A 26,954-nucleotide genomic window follows, 5' to 3' on the forward strand; every position below is an offset into this window, starting at 1 on the left:
CACAATTCATCCCTCTATATCCTCTTCTATATCTACCCACACCCCTCCCCCCATAATTACCACATCGTTATCCCTGCCTATGAGTTCTTCCTCTTTTATCTTTTTTGCTCAATCCCTTCACACCCTCAACCCCCCTCCAGAGCTGTCAGCCTATAAGTCTGTCACCATTTTGCTTATTAGTCCAGTTGGTTCATTAGGTTCCACATATGAATGAAATCATATGGAAGAAGTAGCTTTTTCTTGGTGAGAAATCAGTCTTGATTATCTGATAAAGAACTGGTTTGAACATGTAATTTTTAAAGAAATTTTGAATACCACTATTTTATTTATTTTTTTAATATCATTTTTAATCACTATTGACATTCAATATTATTTCATATCAATTTAAGGCATAAAACATAGTAGCTAGACAATCATACACTTTACAAAGTATTCTCCTTGATATCTCCAGTACATGGCTAAAGCAATTATGTCTATCACACCTACCTTGGAGAAGAAACCTTCTGGAACTCACATAAGTATCTTTTTTGTGACAAGGCCTTCCTTTAGAATTTCCTCATAGACCCTACCATATGGTGGATTTGCTCACTGATAGGTTAAAACTATATTAAATATAATCTGTTTCCTCTTCCTTTTCCTGTTTCTTAAGTGTTAGACCAGGAATTCCCACCTATTTCTGCCACAATTTGTCAACACTTATTCACATAACACTGTATTACCATAGGGCTATGGGAAAATAATTCATCTAAAAGAAATGAAAAAAATGATTATGTCCAAAGAATATTTGCTTTTGAAATTGTTAATGCATAAAAATAAGAAAATTTTAGAATATTTATGAATAATAAAAATTTATTTTGAAAGGTTAAAAGGAATTTTTGCATTTATGAAATTACATCAACCATAAAGAGAATAAGTTGAAATGAAAACTATCTGGGAGGCAAAACAAAAATTACTACCTTTAATAACAGTGGTAATAAAATAATAGATTAGCTATAGAAGGCAAATCAGAGAGGAAGAGCAAATATCAGAGGGGAAACATCCCAAGTGAGAGTATTTCTAAGGAAAGCAATAAAGAAAAATTAAAGAGAGACTAAATTGGGACAGTTTGATGTAATTAGACTCAAGAATAATAGGACCACAGGAGGAGAGAATAGAGTGGACAGAGAAAAAATAAGAAACATATATCTAAAAATTATCACAAAATGAAGATACATTTTAACTAGTAGGTTGAAATACCTTTGAAGATTTAAGGAATAATATGTTAGATAAATAATAATTCAATATATTTGGCAAAATTATACATGTATATGTGTGTGTGTTCATTTCAGTTTACTATGACTGCTGTAATACATTAACACAAACTTTATGACTTAAACAATTCAAATTTTTCCTCTCTCAGTTCTAGAAATTAGAAATTTGAAATAAGCTTCACTAAGTCATAACCAAGGTCTCATCAGGGCTACCTTTCCATCATTGGTGCCAGGGAAGAATTCATATTTTTGTCTCTTCTAGATTCTGGTATCTGCTGACATTCCTTAGCTTGTGGCTGAATCTCTCCAATTTCTGCCTCTGTGGTCACATTGCCTTCTTTCTCCTCTTCTGTGTTGTCAAGTCTCCCCCCGGTCTCTCTCTTATAAGAATACATGTGATAGCATTTAGTGCCCTCCTGGATACTCCAATAAACAACCCCTTCTCAAGATTTTGTAACTTAATCATTTCTGCAAAACTTTTTTACACACTACAAGGTAACGTTTACAATTTCCAGGATTAAGAAGTAGATGTCTTTTGAGGACCCATTACTTAGCCTTATGAGCTACATGTATGCATGCATGCATATGTAAATCTTATCAGTACCCAAAAAGAGATATGGATTGTATGCATGGAAACAAAACTCTACTTGTTTTTAGGTTTTTATTCTCCCGATAATTCAATACAGTTGAAGAAAAATATTTAAATGGTGATATTATAAATTTAGCTAAATATTTATTTATTTGCAAAGGCAACCAAAAGATTCACTTAGCCATAAAAACCTTGGTTTATTTTTCCTAAAGAAAACATTTTGCTGAATTATAGATAGAAGGGAGATGAGTCAAGGTTACAAACTTATGGAGAAGAGAGTTGTTTTATAAAAGTCTCGCAATAAGCACTATGGCTTAACAGAGACTTAAACATCAAATCAAGTCTCAGTGCTAGAGAGCAGGCTCTGCTCAGTCCAGATTTACACTCAATCTCTAGGTAATCTCCTCCAGTCCAGTGGCTTTGTATAACATCTTGATGCTGGAGACAACTCAATTTATATCTCTAATCTAGACATCGTCCTTCAACTCAACTCTCATTTAACAAAGAGTTTTTTTTCTCTTTCTTAGATATCTAATAGGCATCTGGAAGTTAACACACCCTCAAACAAACTCTTGTTTCTTTTTCTTTTTTTTTACTTTTTTTAAAATTTTAATTGTTGTTCAAATACAGCGTTCTGCCTTTTACTCCCATCCCAGCCCACCCTCCACTTGTTTCTTTATTTAGACCTTCTGGACCTACAACTTTCCCTTTCTTAGAATATGATAAGCCTATTTAACCAATTACTTAGGCAGAAAATATTTATTTATACCTCTAAATTAACAATTTTTAATTAACACATTGAATGAATAAATAAATTATGAATTAAAATTTCTCTCAGTAAATACCAGCACATATTTTAATATATATATGTTATGTAAGCATATACATTTTTATAGTAGACAAAAATTCACATATATGTAACTATATATCAAAAAACTTAAAAAGTTTTCTTGGTATGATTACAATTTTTAAAAATATTTTCTAACATTTATTTTGATGAACACACATCTTAAAAATTTGAACCAACACTATTAACTTTTTCTACAAATAAGTCAAAGAAAAAAAGAAATGATAATTAATTGGGATGTGGATATGAATCATCAAATTATTTTCAAGATGGAGGACCTCCTCAGGTACTTGTCTTCTTACATGGTACAAGTAGTTTATCTCTAAAGTTGCCTTTAACATCTGTTGAGTAGGAGTGTTTTATATGGGAAAATATCCCAAAATATTACACTCTTGAATTTCTTTAGGTGAGATTCAGGTAGATTTAAGAAAACTGATACCCCATGCATTGGATTGATATTAGCAATGTGATACTTTTCATCAGGACATTAATATACAATAATTTAAATATTTCTTCAAGGAATAGGGATAATTTAAAAAGTTGAAAATATGATTAAAAGACATCACAGAAATATCAGAATGTTTTCCAGGAATTGAAAAATATATATATGAAATAGAATTCCATATAATAGTGCTAGACAGTGATCAGGAAACTTAGGTGTTCTGGAATTTGACACAGTCCTTGGAAGCCTTACATCTACTCTAAGAGAAATAAATAGTTGCCTCTCTACTTGGCTTTAATGCCAGGGAAATTGAGAGAAAGGACATGGTACTTACTCTCCATCTTTGAAATCTTCAAAAATCTAAAAAGAAAGAAGGAATAGTAGGGTTCTGTTAGAATTTTCACTTAACATTTTGCACATGACTTCAAAGAGAAAACTCCAAGGGAGATTATTAAAATTTTATTGTTCATGGTTATGTGAAAATGTTAATTCACTTACCAAAGAGAATATTATACACACATTTGGTTTAAAATTGAAATGCTACAGCAGATGTTAGCATTTGAGTTTTTCACTCACTTATTACCTTGCACAAAGAAAGTAACTTCAAAATTACAATGTTGTAAAACAAAGGCACATTTCAACTAAAGAAAGCCAGAGAAATATCTTTAAGAACAGTGGGAAAGGAAGAGTCTTCTTGCGTGAAAAATGTTGTTTTGGGCTTGGGGCTACAGACTAAAGGCTCATTTCCATCGCTGTGAAAAAACCATAGCTAAACCAAGTTATGTTCCTTCCAAACTCATGTTTCTGGGAATCACATTTCCTAAGGTCTGTACCCAAAGGTCTAACAGTATAATGAAAATTTGCATTATACATATAAATGTAATCCTTTATATCACAAGGACTTCTAGACAACAGCACAAAAATCTGTAGCTATTACTTTGCATTAAAGAAAATTAAAGGAGAAGAGAAAAAGGAAAATAAAAGAAATATTATGTGAAAAATGAATTTGTTCCCAGCCATTCTATCAGGAAAACAATATCATCATGAAAAGTTAAATTTAATGTAGAAAGGAAGAAGAAAATATTCTGAAATATTAAGTAAATGGTAAAAATTAAAAATGTCAAAAACTTAGAACTGACACAAATATGCAAACTATTATCTGCTTAACTTCTTACAGGGGTGTTCAACCTTTTGATGTCTGTGGGTCATACAAAAAGGCAAGTTGTCTTAGGCCACACATTAAATATATTGTGACACGTAATCACAAAAATATCTCATAACATTTTAAGTAAATTTGCCATTTAGTGTTTGAACACATTCATAGCCATCCTGAGCCACATGTGGCCCCTGGGCCACCGGTTAGACACCCCTGGAAGATACTAGGGGAAAACCAACAAAAATAGGTATTCAATACCTCATAAATTCAAGTTCTGCCACCCTTTTCATTAGGTTGTTAAGAGAGTCATTGTTTCTGATGAATATCTGCTGCAATAAAAATATTTGCATTTTCCTAGTTAGAAAGTGGAAAATTGGTAGGATTATAATGGTTCCTAGGTCTTTTAAGAAGTCTTGGCTGTTGGTTTAAGCTGTTAAAGTAAAAATTTAGTGGACAAAGTCAATGGGAAGGGACGATTTTATTCAAGACTGCTGCAATAGAGGAGAGAAATTGAACTCCTCTGTAACAAAAAGCTGTGAGGGTGTTAAGTGCTAAGGTGAGTTAGTTAAAAATTTCTTGAGGACATTGGGAATGGGTTGACCAGTTGGTTGTGTTGAACACATTGAGTCATTATTGAATTTGCAAATGTTTTTTATCTATGATTAGGCCATCTGTGTTTGGTAATCGGCTCCCATCAAAGTTATGATCTTACCTTTCCACAGAGACTGGCAGATGAAGGCACTATCTTTTTAATCCCTAGTTTCAAAGCAATAGCTCCCAGGTCTTTGAGAAACACATGTCCTGTGTAGTAAATCTGACAAGAGGCTGGGAGATGTACCTACATCTCCAGGGGTAGAGAAAGAATTAACAATTGTCAGATTTCTAAAATAGGTCAGAGGCCTGCAGTCTGGAAGAAATCTGTCCAAAGTTTAGTCAAACTGAGGAGAACATAAGAGAAGGAAGGAATTCCTATCATTCATGACAGCATAGGTGGAACCGGAGAGCATTATGCTAGGTGAAGTGACCCAGGAGGTGAGGGACAAATACCGTATGATCTTACCTATAAGTTGAACCTAATCAACAAAACAAACATGCAAGCAAAATAGAAGCAGAGACATGGAAATAAAAAACAAATGGACAGCGACCAGAGGGAAGTGGGAGCGGGATAACAGGGGAAAGAAGGGAAAGAGTCAGGAAACTTGTATAAAGGACACATGGACAAAGACAAAAAGACAATGGTGGTGGAGGAAGGGTTGAATGTGGAGAGGGGAGGGGAGGGCAGGGGCAAGTAATGGGAGGAAATGAGGACAACTGTAACTGAACAACAATAAAACAGAAAACAGAAAAAACAAAAAAGGAGTATCTTGGTTAAGGCAATGACTGAATTTATAGTGCAGTTGAATTAGCTATATAAGTAATATTTATCTGGTGTTTTTCTTTTTTCTCCCCCTTGGTTAAACTTAGGTATAGCTATCTTAGGTAGATAATCCATGCACAGATAGATAGATAAGCAGCCAGACAGCCAGACAGACAGATCATTCATTCTCTTGGCATATTCATTTCAAAGATTTTTAAAATTCTTAACATTGTTAAATAAAAGTTTATAGTTTATTCTCCAGAGAATTATTTGTTAAGTATATTTTTTCCTCCCTGAACTGTTGAAGGAAATCTAAATAAATAAATAAATAAATAAATGCAAATTAAATGAGGGGTTTTTTTTTTTTGCTTAATCCTTTTACTTTTTTAACACAGCCCCATACCCCCTCTCCTAGGAGTGTTAGTCTGGTCTCTGTCTGCGACTCTGTTTCTATCTTGTTTGCTATTGTATTATGTTAATTAGATTCCACATGTGAGTGAAATCACATGGTACTTGTCATTCTCTGACTGGCTTACTTCGCTTACCATAATGCTCTCCAGGTCCACCTATGCTGATGCAAAGGGCGGAATTTCCTTTTTTATGGACTTGTGGTGTTGTGTAAATATATCAACATTCTTATCTACTCATCTACTGGTGGATACTTGGGCTGCTTTCAAATCTAGGCTATTATAAATAACACTGCAATGAATATAGGGGTGCATATACTCTTTCAAATTTGTGTTTTGGGTTTCTCTGTACATATTCTCAGGCTATATCTTACTTTAGTTTTTAATATGTGACATATGATTAGATAGCCATCATATAGTATAATGCATTCTCCTTATTTGAATATGGCAAAATCTCCTTTTTACTCCATCTTGGAATAATTCAGTGAAAGTTTTTATGGTGATCTTTTGCTGAACATTAATAGACTCCTATGTGTATAAATGCATGCATTTATGCATCTACCTCTGTGTGTGTGTTTGTGGTGGTCCTTTCTTTATTCTTTGACCTTCTGATGGTTCCACCAAGATTGTGTCTGTAAATAACCTATTGGTTTATCTTCACATTAAGTACATTCAATCAAAAACCTTGTATTTCGTTTATTTCTTACCATCTTAATTTTAAAACAAACTATAAAGAGAACATTTTTTAAAGATTTCATAAGACTACAACTACCACAGGAAATTTGCTGAGTTTGTCTTCTTCAGCAATGTTGGGAAGGTTCCATTTATTAGAATATTCTGTTAAAATGTCACAGTGGATTACATTAAGATTTATCCATGGAATTTATTTTCTGATTGATCATAAATTAATTACTTTACTTTTAAAAATTATACCTTTCCTCTTGATATTTCATATATTAAAGATTCCACATGAAGAGGAGGTTCAAGTGATTCTGAGAAGCATAGTGGATCCTGGAAGGACCCTGCAATGGCACCTGAAATCAAAGCCTGATAATGTACCTACCACTTGTGTATGTACGTTTTTCCCTTCATCTCAAAATGAGAAAGAACTAGAAAGCCAAAATGTCCATTTCTAGCAATACTGAAATGCTGTCAAAAGTGACTTGGCTTTTATACCAGCTCTCTCTAATCAGCTGAAGCTGATCAAGTACCATGAATTTTGAGTGAGGATGGCAGACTTGTACGAGCTCTAACTATAGTCACACAGGAAAAAAGAAAATGAGACTGACTTAAACAGTGTATGGACATGTAGACTCACTTTGTTACATCTTGAGTACTAGTTTTCAGTTCTTAATATAATCAACAAGTCTGCAGGTTTCTAAATCTTAACTTGTCCCCTTTAGTGAACTACAGTGAATTTATTCACTAGATATGATCTATTGCCATGCAAGTTAGTAAATGTAGTTTTGTAAATTTTAGGTTTTAAAAATAATATTACTTGTCTGTCAAAAGTATAAATATTTGTCTCTTAGAATTGAACAATGTTCTTATGAAAACTGAGCAATTGTTCCTAATATTTCTGGGTCTAGCCAAGTTTTCTATCCGAGATAGTACATGACTTCTGACTTTAGATTTCTGTTCATCTACTATTTTTTTTTTATTAGTTAGTTATAGGAAGAGCAATTTACATAAGCACATGTTTAGGGGAGGTCAAAGAGTGGGGAGTTGCAACAGGGCAAGAGTTGAAAGAATAAAGAATATAATTTGGTGACTCTAAGCATGTATGTATTTTAAAAAGTATAAAACTGATGTATATTGTTTTACATTTTTTCTCTTAGTAGCATCATTTTGTTTCTACCCAAGGGATCAGTCTTCTTATTTTAAGATTTGTTCTTGCTTTATGGTGAAAAAAGGGAAGCGCAAATATTCTGTTTCTTTTTGTAATTCACATTGACATTACATTCATAAATTAATTAGATGAAACAATATTGTAAATTATAGTATCCAATGTTTCAAGATCTAATCATTTAAAAAATACCCATCTATGAGTAGTAATTCAAATAAACATCCAACTAAAAAGAGAATAAAGATACTTTTTAGGAAATAAATGTTGAAGTTATTTGGGAAATAAAGACTTGAAGCTGTAAATCATTTTAATGTGAATATAATTAATTGCCAATTTTAAATTGTGAAATTTACTTAAATATGTTTTAGCTTTTTGGGTTTTGTAATGCTAGATAAAATGCTAAATGATAGATGTGAGAAGTCGATATTATCCTTGTGGCATTTTTGTTCAGCTATATAATAGCTTTCCTAGTAGGCATGTAAGAGAGCAACCAATATTTTTGCCTTGATTTACAGGAAAATGAACATTCTATAAAGGGTAAATATATTAATTAGAGACCTGTGCAACTTTCTTTCTTGCTTGTGTAATCGTTAAATTGATTTTTCCAGTCCACCATGTAATTGCTCCACCGATGGAATCCTGCTTTCCATTCTTGTTCTGCTTCATCAATATTTCCTTTAAAACATAGAATAAATTGAATTAATCTAAATTTAATTTTTCTTTATGTTAATTGTAAAATAATTTTTATAACAGATGCAACTTTTTTCAAGTACACTGCACAGCAATTTTTATTTTTCATTATTTATTATCAGCCTTTCTTACTACCTGAATAGCTTTTAGTAAATTGTATGTCATATAATAATGCACATAATGTATTTGTATTAAACATATATAAGGTACAAAAATGTATAATACATAAAATGCAAACATTGGTGTATAGATCATATGTTGAATTATATTGCATTGCATATATTTGTTTGTGTTTCTAAAAATATATATAATATTAATTTTCTTGATTACCCTGCTCATAACAAAAATTTTAATACAACTTACATAAGTAATTATAATTCAGAGTATTATTTCTGATGAAATATGTATATCACTATATATTTGCAGAGATAACTTTGCAATTGGCATTCTGTATCAATTTTGCACTCATCCAATATCCATATATTTTAATTCCAAACAACAATTAGTTGTTAAAAATAGTTTATTGAAACTAGTATTGGAAAGCCATTTATTAATTGCTTTGCAAATTAGAAAGACTACTAAAATAATCTCTGCATTCCAGTAATTTGCAAAGTACATGCATGTATCAAGGGAGAGAGCTGTTTTTGTCAAAAATAATGTGAGGCAATGAAGCAAAAATGGCCTATGTACAACAAAAATCTTGAAATCCTGACTTATTTGAAAGCACATATCTTGCATTAAAGAATAAAGTTTGTGAACAATAGAAACTTTTAAATTATAAACTTTTAAAATCATATATTTATACCCCAGATATAAATAGTCTAGAAGATGCTTTTCATTATTTAAATTAATAAGTGGTTTATACCTCTGTAGCTATCTTCCTTTGTAAACATTTAGGATGGCAAGCTAGACAATTTTAAAAGAAAATGTTACCTCTATTTTCTTAAAAATAAGACTTAGACTTTTTTAAATATATAATTTTCAGTGAGAAATTTTAAATAAATGATTATAAATTTTAAGGTATTAATTTAGAGAAGACAGTTTATATGTTATACTGAAATAAAATATACATAAAAGTACCTTTCTTTCATTTATACAATAATGAGGTGCATCCATTGATTCATTTTTAGTTTATATAAAAATCAAAATACTTAAAACATTTGTAGTGCCATCAAAATATTCTCTGTAATTTAGATTAAACTGAGGTTTGCAATGTTCATAATGTTTGCAAATATTCAAATATTTGAGAATTTATACAAAAATGTCCAATTTTTATGCAAAAATTACTTCTAAAGTTCAATGACTATAAAGACTCAAAAACATTAGATGTGAGAGAAAGATGTTTAATATCATAACCAAATTAGCCATTTTATATTATTTCTTATGATAACTATTATGTTTAAAATGCTATATGCATGGAAGAAGGACTAGAAAGTTCAGAAAGAACAAAGTATTTGATATAACAAATAAATTATTGGTAATTTAGCATTTAGATAATAAATTCAAATACTTAGAGAAATTGTCTCAGATATGATTTTCTTTTCTTATTGGGATAACTCCAAAACTATTAATTCATATACAAGCAAATTTATTTGCTTATGTGTCATAATCAAACCTCTGTGTGATATATTGTATTGACATACTTTATATTGTATAAATGCTCTGCAAACCTGACAATATTTTTCATTTGGAAGTACTGAACTTTGACTGAGATGATAAAATATAATTAATTTAAATATTTTTAACAGATTTCAGAGAAACTGAATATGCTGAAATAATATTTTGAGTCTCATGACATAAATCAAAACCAAAACTGAAAGTTTTTCTCCTCCCCTCACCTTCTCCAAAACGAGACTATTACTTAAATGTTCATAGATTTACCATCTGTGAGACATAGATTACAATGTACCAACAGCTCTAGCCAGTGTGGCTCAGTTGGTTGGAGTGTCTTCTCATGGGTCAAAAGGTCACAGGTTCATTTCAGGTCAGGGTACATGCTTAGGTTGCAGGTTTGGTCCCCAGCTGGGGTACATTTGAGGCAATTGATTGATGTTTCTCTCTCACATCATTATTTCTCTCTCTCCCTCTCTCTCTCTCTTTCTCTCTCTCTTTCTCTTCCTCTCTAAGCGTGTCCTCAAGTGAAAATATAAAAATAAAACAATCCCTCCAAAAAAAAAATATGCAAGGTACTACAGTGTGAAATAAAAAACATCAGTTTAGACTTTGTAGAGACATAGGTTGAAATTCCAGATTGACCACTTATTGTATAAGTGATAGAAAGAATTTTCAACTTAGGTCAATCCTTCCTCCCTACAGAAACAGTGATAAAAATAAAACCATATTTTGTCTTGTCAATTAAAAAAAGAGCAATATTTCAAAGGAGCTGATTCTATTTAGTCAAGCCTGACAAGTTAAAAAAAATAAATCAACACCAAGAGGTAAGTCAACCCAAAATTGTTAACAGAGTTCACATTTGAAGAAGAAATTAAATTTTTATTGAATTTTGTTGAGCATTATAAGAAGACTATTTTATGTATTTCGAGAGTTCACTGAAAATGTCTTCTGCTCCTCTTACTACTTGCTTATTTCCATATTTGTTGACAAATTATTATAATTACTGAGAAATGCATTTTCTTTATGCAGTATATCAGAATTTATTAGTTGTCCTGCTATAATTTTGATTATGTGATGATGTGAAATGAATTACATAAACTCAGGCTAGGCTTTGTAAAGATTTCATGTACTTACAAAGTGAAACAAAACTGGAACTTTATTTAATTATAGGTTACTCCCCATTTTTGGTGTTGTTGTTATAATGTTTTGTTTTGCTTTTAATGAGGGATAGAAAATCCAGAATTTGGAAACAGAAAACATTTTGATTCTTTCTCCAAATCAGTTTTTCACTTTCATTTTTGGTTTTCATTCTTGCTAAATGATTAGCAAACAGAAGTACATGATTCTTTTAAGTGACCAATCTGAGTAGTAACTCAGGTCTTAAATTTATATGTGGTCTTTTTTAGTTTTGACAGGTAACAATGTGTCATCATTTATTCAAAGGCCAAAGGAGCCATTGGATATAATATGTGAAACTCAGATGTTTTCTTTTCTTTTAAATAAATACACTCTTTTGCTTCTAGTGAAAAATGTTAATTTCTTATTGACATTGACTGGGTCATTTCTCCATTTTCCTCCCCCCCCCCAATGATTCTGAGATTTTATAGTTACATTTTTAATGAAAACTCTGAGTGTGATGACATTTGAAACAAATATTGTACATTTTATTTCTTGCAGGTGCACATAATAGCAGCATAGGCATGTGCTAATGTGTAGTTGGAAAGTTAAGTGCTAGAATTCATGTGTTTAAACAAGTTTTAGGGGTTGTTTTATTTGAGAACATTTATTGCTCACATGTAAACTACTACTTATAAAGCTTATTAAATTTTCATCTCAAGTGAGGTAAACATTATCACATTTCTCCTTTTAAAAAATGCAGTCTTGAATCATTCTTTGAAATTTTACTTGTAGAGCTTCATTTTTTTAAACAATATTTTCATTAAAGTTTCCACCCAGGTTATCTGAATAACTTCAATGTTCAAAACATCAAAAATTGAAATGTTTGAAGTTTTGCAACTTGAAAAATATAAAGTTTGATAAAAACATGCTTTTAATTTTCTAAACACCTTCATAAAATTATTTATAAAACCTAAAAACCTTTAATTTTACATTGTTTTTCTTTGTTTAAATGTAATTTTATTGTTAATGAATACATTGTTGATATTATAAAACCACATGCATTTACTTTAAAATTTATAAAATACGTTTAATGTATCTTTTTTGATGAATTATCTGAGATAAATAGTGCTGAGTTATTGTTATATTTTCAGGACACATGGGATTATTCCCAGAGCATGACAATAACCCAGAGCTAGCAGGACATTTCCCCACAGTGCTGCTCAAACTAAAAAGCTGTTCAGCACTGCATAAGAAGGAGCAGAAACTAGCTAAAATTTTCAATGTTTGTTTATTAAATCTACTTTATGGCAGTTTAATATTTAGAGATAGAGATTTTGAAGTACATCTGCAGAAACTGCTAATTCTTAAATTTCATTTCATCAACAAATAAATTGCAATAGACCATATGTGCCTGAACCAGAATGGCTCAGTTTGGCTTATAACAAATTAGTTAGTCATTTACAATCCCTCTAACCCCTCTCTTAATTTTTCTCAAATCATGACCTTCTCATTTAAAATATTTTAGGTAAAGATTGGGAATGTGTAGTGTGTGATATGTTAAATGGTACCTCTTCTCTTGTCAGATTAAACATGTTACTTCATTGTTATTCACACCCAGAGGACACAAGGGCATCACTGTGTCTCAGCCAAGGGGTGTGGAGCCCATCTCTGGATATACACTATGTCACAGAACATTTGGTAATATGCAGAATGCTGGTATATAAGAAACATTTCCCAAACAGATGGAGCACATAATTATAATTTTGGTGAATAATGTGTGATAATCAGAAGGCATATTAAATAATAAAATATAGCTCGGAGGTTCCCCCATTTGCCTGAAACTAACCCCTTCCCTCTCTAAGGGGGAGGGGTTAGTTTCTAATAAGAAACTAAACATATCTATTAATTTATGATATTTTATATATAGTCTGAAAATTACAGTGTTACGATAAACAGAATGATAAAGTGTAAAGGAAGTGGCCAGCAATATGTCTAAGGTTGAAAGTCAATTACTTTTATTTGAAAAAAAATAGGTAGAAATTGCCTGGAAGAGTCACATGTATTGTAAAACAACTGGTCATTTTAAACCCAGGCATTGAATTGGATGTGTACACTATTTTTTTTTACTATCACAAAAAAATGTGATTATTCACATTGGATGTTCAAGTTGATTTAAATAATTTTTCACTAATAAATTTTCAAATAATATGATAATTTGAACCAATTTTCTTAGTATTTCCCTACATAAGTCTAGGAAACCACTCCTTGAAGATTAGTTAACTAAATTACTATCCATTTACTGCATTATGCAATATATGTACATGTTCTTAGATAAATATCTCCAAGTTCTGAATACATTTAGAAATATCTGCATTGTTTTAAATGTAAATTTTAGAGTTTTTCTCTTTTAGAAATTAAAAGTTCCACTATTTATCAATAAATTTGTTTTTATCGCTCTCTGAGTATAAATTATACTTTGTTCTAGTTGTAGTTATAGATATTATTTAGTTTATGTATTTGTTTATTCATTATCCATTAATTAATTTCACAAAAAAATGGCTGAATGGCCAACAGTACCCTATTTTAGTTCCACAACTGTTTTATGTTCTTCTAGGGAAAATTTTATATTTTAGGTTTATTTGTTTAACTACAAAAATGCTACTTATGTAGTAAGCCTTCAAACATAGCCAAACATACCCAAACTTGCTGCAGGAAAGTCATTAATATAATGGACTCATTGGAATCAAGTAATTAAAATGTTACAGATTAACACCATCACCGTGGCCTGGATAGTCTAACTTTTCCCCCTTTTACATAATGCACAACCAATTATTGAAATAAATACTAAAAACACACACTTGTTATTTCCAAGACTTTGGGAAAAAACAGTGTCCAGAATCGGCATTGTTGATCACGTAGCTTAGTAAATACTTTTGGTGATTCTGTGTTCAAGGTTAAATATTTTTGTTCAGTGCTTTTGAAGACAGGCCAGCTTGTACTACTATTCTGGGTCCCATCTGGATTTCTAAATCAAAAGAAAAAGACATTATAGCTCCACTGAAATCATTGTTAGATAAAAAATATTGTTTTAAAAAACCAGAGGTTTTTAACAAGTCAGAAAAAATTGTGGATCTGGTTTAATGAAGTCGAGCATAATTGAACTCGGATGAATGTTTTCAGTACCTTGAAGCAGTATGTTAGTTAAAATTGTAGGAAGTAAAATTTAGAGAACATTTTACATGCATTTCTGCATAACATTCATGGAGAAAAACATATTTTCTATTCAATAATGATTTTTTAAACATGCTCAAAAGTTAGTGTTATTATTTTTTTCTCTTTTCCCTTATCCCAGGCTCAGTCTTTTCACAATGAACATTAATAACATCTACTAAACATCTCTTGCATCTATCTCATTCTATTTGTTGTCCTTATTGCCTGAGTATGGGACCAATTACATATTCCCTTATTATGTAATAAACACATTCCTCTAGGAAACTGCCTTTAGTCCCACTTTTAAGTTGATTTTACCTTCTTGAAGATCTGTTCACAGAATAAAATCCTTTTAAGAATTCCAAGTGAGTTCAGACAAAGGTTAATAAATATGATGCCACTCATGCTTCCAAGCTTATTTTCAGATATTTTCTTCATAAGCCAACCAACAAGAATTAGGAATAGTTCCTTAGTAATGTCCTTCTTTATTTTGATTTCTTTGCCTTTGCTCCAACTATTACTTCTGCTTGAAAGTATTTCATTCCCTAACATCAATTGTCTGATTCAAAACTTGTATATTCTCTTTTTGTGATGAAAATTTTCATACCTCTCAATGTATTTTAATAGTCCATTTTTATTGTTTTTCCATTACTATTTTTCTCATATGCCCTCTTCTACCTACCCTCTACCCCACACAAAAAGACAAACACCCTATGTAGAATCTTATGAATAAGTAGAACTAACAAGCAAAATAGAGACAGATTCATAACTAGAGAGCAAGGATGAGCAGGATGACAGCAGGATGTGGGGTTGAGGGATGGAGAGACCCATCAAAAGAAACAGAACTCATGGACAAGGACAACTGTGTCATCGTGCTTTTTAAATCAATAACACTTGACTCTATTTTTAGAAATTTATAGTTCTGGCTTCATTTACACCTTTGCAGCACTCATAATACAGTACTACCTTGGTCTCACAAATGGCAACCCCAATAGTGAATGTTGTGAAACTGGCTCCAAGTAGAAAATTCATGGGTTTTCCTTTAATATATATTTTAAGCAAGAATTGCGAGACAAACATTGCTCTAGGCACTAGAAATAGAAGTAAATATAGGAAACATAGTTTCCATCAGCGAATGTACAAACAAGAATATCCATGAAAACAAAGAACCACGAAGATATGGTAGCCTAAACCAGACATAAACAACAGGCACATCATCCGAAGGGGGAGCAATTGCTATGTTTGCAAGCACAGTAACTGAAGGAATGAACTCCAGTTGAAGGAGAGAAGACGAGGAATTGAACAAGAATGAATAGTTGGGGAAACTGAAGAAAGGGAACAGAATTACAATGGGCAGAAAGAATGAGTGTTCACTTCAGTTCAAAAACTAATGAAAACCTAGTTTTCTTGGATGCTAGGGTAGGGGAGATACTATTAAAGTTATAGCTTTAAGATGTTAGTGTTATCACATTAAAACCTGACAGTACAGAAAAATGGTTCAGACTTTAGCCTGTAGGTATTTACTATTCTTGGGAGATTTTTTTTTTACTAAATGGCTTACTGTGAGCGAAACATTTTTGAATTATTGACCTGAGGGTAATATCTAGAATAATTAAGAAACCTGTAAAGTAGTCACAGGTACTTCCATCATGAACAGAAGACTATAGTGATAAGGATTAACAAGCCATTCCTTTCTCTTAGAGGCATTCTGCCTTAAGCAAAATCATATAAGAAAAATTCCAGTTGAATTTTCCTAAAAGTTCAGCACATAAAATTCTTCATCATTCGATACTTTGTGTATGGAAAGGAAGTTGGCAGTAGTGATAGCAAATGTATTTTCTTTTTTACCACAAGCCTGTGAACACAGTGGGTTTTGGAAAGAGAAACAGACATTCATCCAACATGATTATCTAGAGGCAGATTTTCCATCAAGAACTTATATCAAATAAGCACCACAAATTTATATTTTGTAATAGATGCAGACATACTCAACCATGAATTCAGGCACTTTAGCAATACATAGCTTTTGATGGACTAGTTGATTTTACTTAAGAATTGGATGCCTTAATAAGATTTATTAATAAGCAGAGCTATTCAAGCTAAACCCATAACATAACAAGATTGAAACCTCCTGCTTTAAAGTATTATTTGAGAGAGGTCCTGAAGCAATTTCTCCAGTTCACAGATGGCACACTTGTCTAGGTGAATTATTGAGTCTTTCTCCTTTCCTTCAAAGCTTTAGAAACTAACAAGTACAGCTGCTGGAGGCTGGATGTTACACCAGGATAACCACCGGTCTGATTCGGTACAGCAATTCTTATGTTCTTAAATTGCCCACTTGCCTTCTAATTCCACTCTAATTAACTTATGGCAACATTTTAACTGCACATTCATTTCTGGGTTCTGCAAATGGTGACTTAAGCAGAGCTGACTTGTACTTGAGTTCAACAGTGAAGCAGTAATGACACTGCCAGTGTTGATTTAACAAACTTTGTCTCATGAAATAATTCATGACACTCCAAATTACAATTCAGAGATAATACAGTTCCTTTGCCTATGGATGTGCAATGAGTTTTCAAGAAGTGATTGAAATAGCTACTGAAAGGATGAAGCATTTTACTTTGTAATTTGAAGAAATATCCAAAGACTTTAAAGTTTAACAAGAGATATTATTCTCTTCCTATCTGTAACAATTAAAAAATTTTGTGAAATACAACATATTTTCCAGATACACAGTTTTAAAATACATATAATTTTAATCTCAACGTTGTAAGATGCATTTAAACATCTTAACTTTGCTATTTAAAAAATCTGTTCTTGTAACAAAATAGAGTTTAAAATGATAATGCCTAAAATTTTCCATGAACAAGAATGATTTTTGTTTTTTCACTATCATATTATTTATGTACTTTGCAATATCTAAAAATCTATTATGCTTATCTTATATAGGTTTGAAAAGTTTTACATTTTATTTTATTTAACCAAAAAAGGCAGATCATCTTTGTAACATCTGTTAGATGCTAGAAATAATAAAGTGGAGAGTAGAAATAATAGGTAATGACCAGTAAGTATCAGTGAGGAGGGGCGGCAGTGAGCGGGGTGTAATAATGACAGAGGCACCAGTGAAATAGTGACACTAATAAACAGCGAAGGATACACAAGACGATGTTTTCCTAAGGTCATATTCTTGGCTTCATTTTACATACAGAAAACTCCTAAAGATAAAGAGAGACATTTAAAGAAGTTTTCAATTTGTTCTAGGGGAATTTTCTGTGACTGCAATACATTTTTGAACTTAACCAAATTTCATTACTGATTTGGTTTAATTATGTGTTCTAAAATCTGCAATATTATAGCTGACTAAAAGAGAGTTTTCTTAAATTAAGTTATTAATGATTATATTTATTCTTAATTATATAAGCAATCAAAATAAGTTTAGGACCCACTGAATTCTATTATAGCAACTTTGTAGTAATTCATGAATTCATTTCCAATATCTCAATCATACTGACTCCACTTTAATCTACAAAGCTAATCCTAGATTGATTGGTTTTATAAAAGTTCTTATATTGAACTTCATGGTTTTCTACAGGCTTCTAAGATGAATCTTTTAAAAAATTGAATAATTTAAACAATTTTTCTTTGCATACATATACAAATATGCCTGTTTCTGTTTGAGTCTTGTATATTATACATATTGCATATGCATATTTGTGTATATACATGTATGTGTTGCATGTGTGTCTGTATTCTGCAACTCAAATATTAAAGAAACCAAATACAATTGAACAAATATTAGTTACATAAAAATTTAATTTATATTATAACATTCTATTACACCTCACCATAAGGATGACAAATTATATAAATAATGAGTATATTTTAAGCATTTTGCATGCTCAGCATCTATCATAAACAGAAAGTTCAAAAATATTTGTTAAAATGTGAAGTGAATAGCCTTCAGAACCTTGGATATATATTTGCATTAATTATCTGTTATAAATTATTAATTTTCACAGTATTAGTAAAGAGAAACTCACTTTATTCTCATATGTTAAGATAAAAAAGTCCTGTAAACATTACTTTAAAGATTAAAAACTTGAAAACTCACATTGACCCTTTAAGTGCCTAAGGATATAATAATGCTATATTTACCTTCAAAGTCCTATAGCAGCTAATGAAAAATAATAATATGCATGTCTCCTAAGCCTGTTCTATTGTGTCCTCCATCTAGACTCACTGTCTATACTGTTTTCCCTCTGGATGAATAAAGACAATAGTATCAGTTACTAAAGCACCTTGGAGTGTATAATAATGTAGCCATGCCTAGAGTACTCTTTATAAGTGGATTACTTACAATTTAGATTATATTTAATGCAAATATCTAAATCTAGTTTTTATTGGTTATTTGCTCCCTTCTATTACTCAACATTTTTTTTGAAAACTACAGAAATGAAGGCAGTAATTTTCAAAGAACAGTTCCCTAGAGTCCTTAGTTTGTTAAGTTTCCTCCTCACTCCAACAGGTTTGTTCATCTAGGCAGGAATCTAGTCAACGAAGGGCCAGAATTGTGGTTGCTACAGTGGGGACATCAGACATTGTCTACAAATGCCTTCTTGAATCTAAATATAATATGGAGGCAGAGTCCATGTTCAATTTGGTTATTTTTTATTATTTTATCATTCTTAACTACAGATTGGGATACTTTCTGAGCTTCTTCATGGAGTGATTGGAATACAGATCTGCATGAGAGAAAGAATAGAAGGGAAAGGAAAGGACGAGAAGGAAAGGGAAGGGAAGAAAAGGGAATGGAAGGGAATCCAAAGGGAAATATATGAACTGTGATTTTGTTACCAAATTTTCTGAAAAAGTAAAATACATCAATGAGCCAAACTTTCTAGTGGAGGACAAAATGGGAGAGGAATATTTATTTCCACTCAACACTAATAAAAAGAAACAAATTACATTTCAGGTTTAAAACTACCATTAGAAAATTGAAGTATATTTAGCTGTACATCATCTTTCAATTTGAAGATTAATTAGCAACTCTAGTAACTTGAGACCTGCATAATATGGGGTGAGATTTCAGCACTAGAAATGGTCAAAGGCCATTTACATTATAATGCGGTTAGACATGTGCTATGAAAATGGATGCCGGGTAAAGCAAAAAGAAACATTGGTCTAAAAAATTATTTTAAAAATAAACCTAAATACAACATACAAGGTGAAAATTCTTAAGTGCTGCCTGGTGTTAGGAACTTTGTCTAATTATTTAAAAAAGATTTTTATTACAATCATCTAACAAAGGACCTGGCACCAGTTGTTAGTAAGTGAGGTAAATTCAATCATATTTGCAGGGAAAAGTAGTAAAAAAATGACTTACACACACAAAGATTATATGCTTTTTAATCCAAATCTAAATCTTCCAACATATTTTCACCTTTGCTAAGATGTGATTTTTGTTCTTCTAAACTTTCAACTAGGAACCAAATGTCCACTTTAAAATACATTTTTTATGTTTTGTTAGAACATTTGAATTTTCATTAGTAGTTAAAAGAGGTTTTGTACTCAACCAACTTTCCTAAATACTTCATGGAAGTCACTGGGGGGAGTCATGCAAACAAATTGATTCCCAGTGCACACATTTTACAACTAGGTTGCATTGTACAATTCCATGTGTTGAAAGGGCAAAATATTGTCAGGCAAAGGATCTCAAAGATCTTTATTACAGTGTTGGTATGATGGATTAACAAAACTTTCATTGTCTGGAAGATTATTTCTTCTTTCTTCCTCATTTTTTGGGACAGAAGTTTTGCTTAATTTCCTGGAGAATTAAAGAGGAATATTAGGCAAAGTTGAGCCTCTAGCTCTCCAGAAAATTAACTGGGCTGAATAATGGATTAATCTAGAGAGAAGCAAGAACCTTTCTTTACTTCTTTCCTTCCTTCCTTCCTGCCTTCCTTCACACACACACACACACACACACACACACTATAGAAGTCGCTTATATAGAATATATGCTATAATGCAATAACATATAATAAATATAATATAATATAATATAAGATTCCTTTATCTAATATATAATAATATTTCTATACCATAGTATAATATCTTTATATTAACAAATTATATAAGTATACAATGTATGTTATATATAATTGCATAATATAAATTTTATGATATATTATATAATATATGGCTGTATAATATTTAACAGTATATATTTATATAATATGTACAATATATGTGTCATATTATATAAAGGTATATATAATATATAGTATGCATATAGTTATATAATATATTATATATAATTATATATATATAATTCCTTTTATATACCCCTCTTTTCCTCTTTTATTTTCTTGCATCTTTTCTCTATTTATCAGTTCAGTAAATGTATACAGGTATCTTGCTTAATTTCTAAGTGTGTTCACTAATGACAGAAAAAGTACTTTTATAATTTTGTTTGCACCTACTTGTTTTCTAGTGTCAGTAGAGCAATTGCTATCTTTGGGAAGGAATCACATGAATCTCAGAGGGGCCTGGAGGTTTGTGGAAAGTTCCAATGCATTTGCACATATGACACTAGAGCACTTATTTTAATAAGAGGGCAGACAGCAGGGATGATAGATAAGATAATAACCCCAGACTTGAAACAAATTAGTGTTTTTTTTTTAGTCCTCCAAATTCTATCAGTTGTGTTCTTCTTCATGACAATTTGTTTTAGTCTGTGCCATAAAGTTGATGACAACAAGCCCACTCTTCTAGAAATAAGCCTGAGAAATTCCAAGGAAAAGTTATGAAAACTTAATTTTGTAGTAGCATATAAAAGTATTAAAATAGCTTGATTTTAAGGAAACATGAATATTACAAGGGGCTGGGGAAATCAAATGCTCTAAAAAATTATACACAACTTTAAAATATTGTAATTTTTTCCTCTAATGGGTAATTTGAGCTTATCAAATATTTCTTCTTGAATTCAAAGTTATTTCCTTTAGAACACTATTTGCTGGAAGGAGGTCCCTATATGCACCTCCATTTGACAGAAAAATTCCATGAGAGCCAAGAGTGCACCTGTTTTTACCCATGTAACCTAGCACAGTTAGTGTTCAATGGAAGCTGCTTGGCAAAAGTTTTGCCTACCAGGAAGCTTGCTGAAATGAGGAGACCATTGCATTGTAGTTGAATACAGTGCAATGCTATTATAAAGGTACACATAGAAGCATCTCCACTTTTCAAAGAAAAGGTTTAAGTAATATGATGAACACATTGCAAACTAAAATTTTAACAATGTATATATTTGATTTTATTTTTATATTTACAAAATACCGTTTCTGGGGAAAATAAGGTGAAACGAATATGTCATGCTAAGTTGTATATAAGAAAAGGACACTATTTTTGAAGGAAACTTTTAGCACAACAAACAGTTTAAGTTTTACTGCAATACAAAATAAACCCCCAAATCATGCTTGATAAATTTGCCACAGTGAGCAGCCAACCATATTCCATTTGTAATCATTAATATGGTTATCGTGGAAAATAATACTATTTGAATGGTTAACTTTACATAATTTAATTAATGGATGAAAACACTTTACCAAAGTAATGTTAAATCTATACTAACATTGAATAGATAACAATAAATATTTGCTACTTACCATATAATATACTGTCTTATTTTTCAATATGTAGTCTTCTATTATGTTGTTTGACAAATACTTATTAAATTAAAATTATCTTATATTTTTCATTATTGAACATGTTTATGATGTTTCAGTTAAGCCTTCAATTATTAATCATTTAAGCATCATATTTTATTAGCATGGAATTGAAAATATTTTATAATCAAAGATGTCCATTTCTTACATTGTTGCAGTTAACTTTTTTCTGGAGATTTTCCCTAGAATTTCTAGTCTTTATATCATTTTTATTTTTTTTTACTCAAAGGTACATATTTTGTTCTTTAAATAAACTTGAACTTTTCTTGAAGTAATGTTCTCTAATCTATTTAGTATTTTATTCTCTCTAGGAAATATGCAGAAAGGTATTCTAGCTTCTAGTTGTTCATTTTCCATAATTAGGTATATGTCATTTTCTGGACAAGATCATTCTAATCTCAGACAACTTTACTCATTACTAACTCTAGTTGTTAAAATAGACCTGTATTCAAGCCCTACTGGAATTTCAGGCGCTGGGGTTACTTTTTCACTCGTTCTTGGAAAGAACTTTTTTATACTAGTACTGGTACTGGTCTTTATATAAAGTTTACCCAAAGGTTCTCTGCTTTTGCCCACATAGCATATACCTAACATTTCCTTAATGACAGAGATTTTGTTTTACTTGAAAGTAGAAACATTTAAGTCTTCACACAAGCACCTTTTTGTCCTGAGGACCAGAGATAACCTCTTCATTTGTGAGACAATGAGGCCTTTGTATCAGGAGATGTATTACATGATATGGCCAGTATTCTGTTGAATATTTTTGAATCCGTGATAGAATATTGAACATTTTTTCAGGAAGCGGTTTGTTATTCATTCATTGAAATTTATTAACTTCTCTATGGGCAACACACAGAGCAGTGAATAAAACTGATGAAGTCCCTGATCTCAGAGGTCCATCAACTTAATCTGTGGAAATAATAAAATAAAAGTGCAATAAGTATTTAAAAACTCAGATGGTAATATTGTCTATGAATAAAGACAAGAAGTATAGCCAAATATCTGTAAAGAGCATGTAATAACACATAACAGGCTACTGAGTCACAGAAAATTGTTGTAAGAGGAATTGGAGAAGGATTATGCCAGTGAATCTTAAACCTTCCTGCCCTGCATCTTGGCTACAGCTTCCTGGCTCTTACCTAGAAAGAGGAATGCGAGAAGGAGGAACGGAGTGGACTTTGCAGACTCTAAATACAGCTCAGGCGATTTCTTCCGGACTCTTCTTTAGTGACAATAATGTATGACTTATCATTAATTACAGCTAAGTCAGTCACAGGATTTCACTTCCTATATCCAAGGCAGAAGGACTACAATAAAAACTACAATGATAATTATTCTCTACTGAAAAATATGATTTACTAACTTGTGAATTTAAAGGCAGTGTTGCCTGAAAGCCATTTTATGCAAAAATATCTAAGGTAATGCTAAAGAATTAAAAGTATTGTTTCCATTAAAGTGTATGCTTTTTTAAGATTAGAGCTATATAAATATTCCTTGATATGATCAGATATGTTTTCAGCAGTTTAAATTAATATACAATTATGAGATTTAAAATATAAATATGGGACACAATATATAAAAGTAATAAATATAAATTTTTAATTAGAAATATGAAAATATCCTTAATCTGAGAAGTAAAATAAAATTTATTTTACATGTAGAGAATGGTAGTTTTATAAAGATATGCAATATCCCTGCAATATATTCATTTTATGACTTAAAGTTTGTTATTTTTTTCTGACACTAGGTGCTCTAAAGCATTAATTACTTTAGATAGAATAATTTGAAAACAATTTTAGTATTAAGAAATGAGGTAGAAAAAGCATTTATTAAAAATATTACTTGGTGTGTGACCTTGGGCAATTTGCCTAACTCACAAGTCATAGATTTATTTGTAAAATAGGGATGTAAATACATTTTGCAAAGAGTGATTGTAAACTATACATAAAATATCTCTTCAGAGTATTCAGAACCATGATGGATCTTATTAAAATGTTAAATGAGCCCTGGCTGGTGTGACTCAGTAGAGTGAGCACCTGCCTACAAACCAAAAGGTCGCCAGTTAAGATTCCCAGTCAAGGCACATGCCTGGATTGCAGGCCAGGTCTCCAGTAAGGGCGCTCGAAAGGCCACCACACCTTGATATTTCTCTCCCTTTCTTTCTCCTTCCCATCCCCTCTCTAAAAATCAATAAATAAAATCTTTAAAAAATAAAAAATAAATAAAAACATATTTATAAAAATATTTAATGAGGGGAAGCATGGATTTGATGAGGATGACAGGGCAATAGTGAAGATTGTAGTGAACAGTCCATTCCAGCTGTCGCTTGCAGGCTTTCCACAGTAGCATACACATTACTGGATATGTTTTCCCAATAAAGCTGTGAGGTAGGTTTTATTAAGGAAATACAGACACAGAGGAATAAATTGCCTTAGCAACTACATGGTAAACATGGACTTCAAAATTAAGTATATCTTCCTCTAGTGGCTATGCTCTTTCTAATCCCTAATAGTTTGTTGGAAATTTAAAAAAAAAGCAAGGTGTTTGGTTTTTTTTGTTCCTTTTTGGAGATGAAAGAAACATCTAGCTATTCATATGTAAGTGAGCATTTAGATTTTCAGTTTTTAATTTGACTTATTTCAATAATTTTAGGATTGAGAAATTAAAATTAAATAGTATTTCATTTTTTAAAACTGTAATTTAAAAAAATCTTCAACCCAACTCTTTCTTAAAAACACATTCTATCAAATATGCATTTATCAGCAGTTTATATTATCTGTACAATGTTGAGAATAATATCCATGAGATAGTTTTTAATTTAAATATGTATTTATTTTTATGTTGTGTCTCTTTTGCTACTACCATTATTTTCTCCTGTATTGTTGGCCTGCTCTTGTGTGTATAGTTTGAAAAAAATATTTTAGGTATATTTTTCCTTCCTACATTATAAATTAGTCATCCTCTATCTAAAGGGAAGTAAGAGGAGCAGAAAACATTGGTGATGAGGAGACACATCTAATTAAGGGTCATACCAAATGCATTTGCAAGACTTTTGAAAATTGCACTTGCCTTCCTAGAAATTTTTGATAAAGATACCCGTCTTATATCTTACCTTTAAAATCCCTGTCATTGTGACCAGAAGCAAGTAAGATCTCACTATTTAAATGATTGTAATAAATTAAAAAAAAAAAAAACCTGTCATTTAGATTCTAGTTTCCCAAGGCATCACTTTAACTCAAATTTACTTTCTGCTTCTATCCTCTTCCTTGACAAACTTATCCAGTCTCAGTTTTAATTATCTTTATATGTGGGGGACTCACATATCCCCAAATTTCTCTCATCAACAACACCTTGCTGGGCTTACAACAGTAATACTTCATATTTTTCTTACCAAGTCATGATTTTTTCATTTAGTTAATAAAATGGAGATAAAAACTCAAACAGTAAATAATTTTTAGTTCTTATTTTTGAGATAGATATTACAGAACAACAACAAAAAAGTTTCATTAGGTTCCTCACTTTAATTTCTTTAACTTTCTAGCATCTGGTATATTTTTGGAAGTTTAGAAAAAAATTGATGTACTAGATGCAGATTGATGCAGATTGATGTACTTTACAGTTAAATTATAATCTTTGTTTATTTTTGACATTATCTGATATTCTTTTCTGTTTCTTTTTTTGCTGCAATCTCTCATAATAAAGATCATTTTTCAAGTAAGTAATATTTTCTAGAAGATTGTTTGCCCAATAAGTTTCCTTAGGAAATATAGCTGAATTCTCCCTATCTAAAACACAATAATATTTAACACATTTGGAAAAATTTATAGTTGTTTTTAAAAAGGTATCACTGCACAGTACACTGAGATATTCATTTAAAAGTTATTGCAATCAGAATGAAGAAATTTTATTATTAGAAATTTTATTGTAAGCAGTATATTACTTACAGTAATATTACTGTGGTTACAATTTTGTTGATTTAAATTTCACTAAAAAATCTGACTACCAAATATGGTCCTGCTTATTTTAAATAATGTCAAGTATTTTGACACCACCTATTGAAAAAAGAGTGATGGATATGTTAGATACTGTTTATGAATTTAAGTATGCTGATAAAAAATCAATTTAAAAAAATTGGACTTGTCACATACATACTTATTCTATATACCAGTTATAGACATCATTAGGAAACTAACAATTTGCATAAATCTTTAGTCATTTTTATGTTTAATTATTATTTTATAAGGAGTACTTTATAAGGGGTATTATTTTATAAGGGATATTTTATAAGCAAATGCTACATAATTCATTATTATAAGATTGTCTTTAAGAAATATCTTCTTTTTTAATTAGATATCAATTTGCTCTTCTTTTATAATCTTAATTGCTAAAACTTTAGAAGACTTAATTTGATTAGCATTTAGACTGATATGTATATATTTCTAAAATGCTATTCATATCAATAAAACAGAGGCATATACTATAAAAATGCTGAATATAACTTATCTATGGGCAAGTTATGAAAGTGAAGTGTAGGAAAAATCTATCATCAATTATAGAGTGATATAATTAGAGTTATTTATTCCTTTTGATTTTGTACATTATTGACTTTCAATACTGAGAAAGCTACATTTTTTACCTTGTACTGTACATTTAAAAAGTAAACAATGCATTTGTATTCCTTAAATAATTATGAGATGATTTCC

At 30.9% G+C, this 26,954-nt stretch overlaps 1 protein-coding gene across 3 annotated transcripts in view; it reads right to left on the reverse strand.

Moving 5' to 3' along the window:
* BCHE (butyrylcholinesterase) overlaps positions 1 to 26,954 on the reverse strand; it is a 73,685-nt gene that overhangs the window by 22,601 nt on the left and 24,130 nt on the right. The window contains exons 3-6 of one of the 3 annotated variants that reach the window (XM_036017635.1): positions 14,176 to 14,342; positions 8,453 to 8,569; positions 3,463 to 3,488; positions 836 to 1,630 (exon numbers count right to left, since the gene is read on the reverse strand). In XM_036017635.1, coding sequence (XP_035873528.1) covers positions 3,481 to 3,488; positions 8,453 to 8,569; positions 14,176 to 14,342 — 292 coding nt within the window. In that variant the 3' untranslated portion in view covers positions 836 to 1,630; positions 3,463 to 3,480. Of the gene's footprint in view, positions 1 to 835; positions 1,631 to 3,462; positions 3,489 to 8,444; positions 8,570 to 14,175; positions 14,343 to 26,954 lie in introns of those variants that run through there. The other 2 variants (XM_036017636.1, XM_028505257.2) reach the window with 2 other exon arrangements.

The sequence above is a fragment of the Phyllostomus discolor genome, chromosome 2 (assembly GCF_004126475.2).
Source record: "Phyllostomus discolor isolate MPI-MPIP mPhyDis1 chromosome 2, mPhyDis1.pri.v3, whole genome shotgun sequence".
Classification (NCBI taxonomy): Eukaryota; Metazoa; Chordata; class Mammalia; order Chiroptera; family Phyllostomidae; genus Phyllostomus; species Phyllostomus discolor.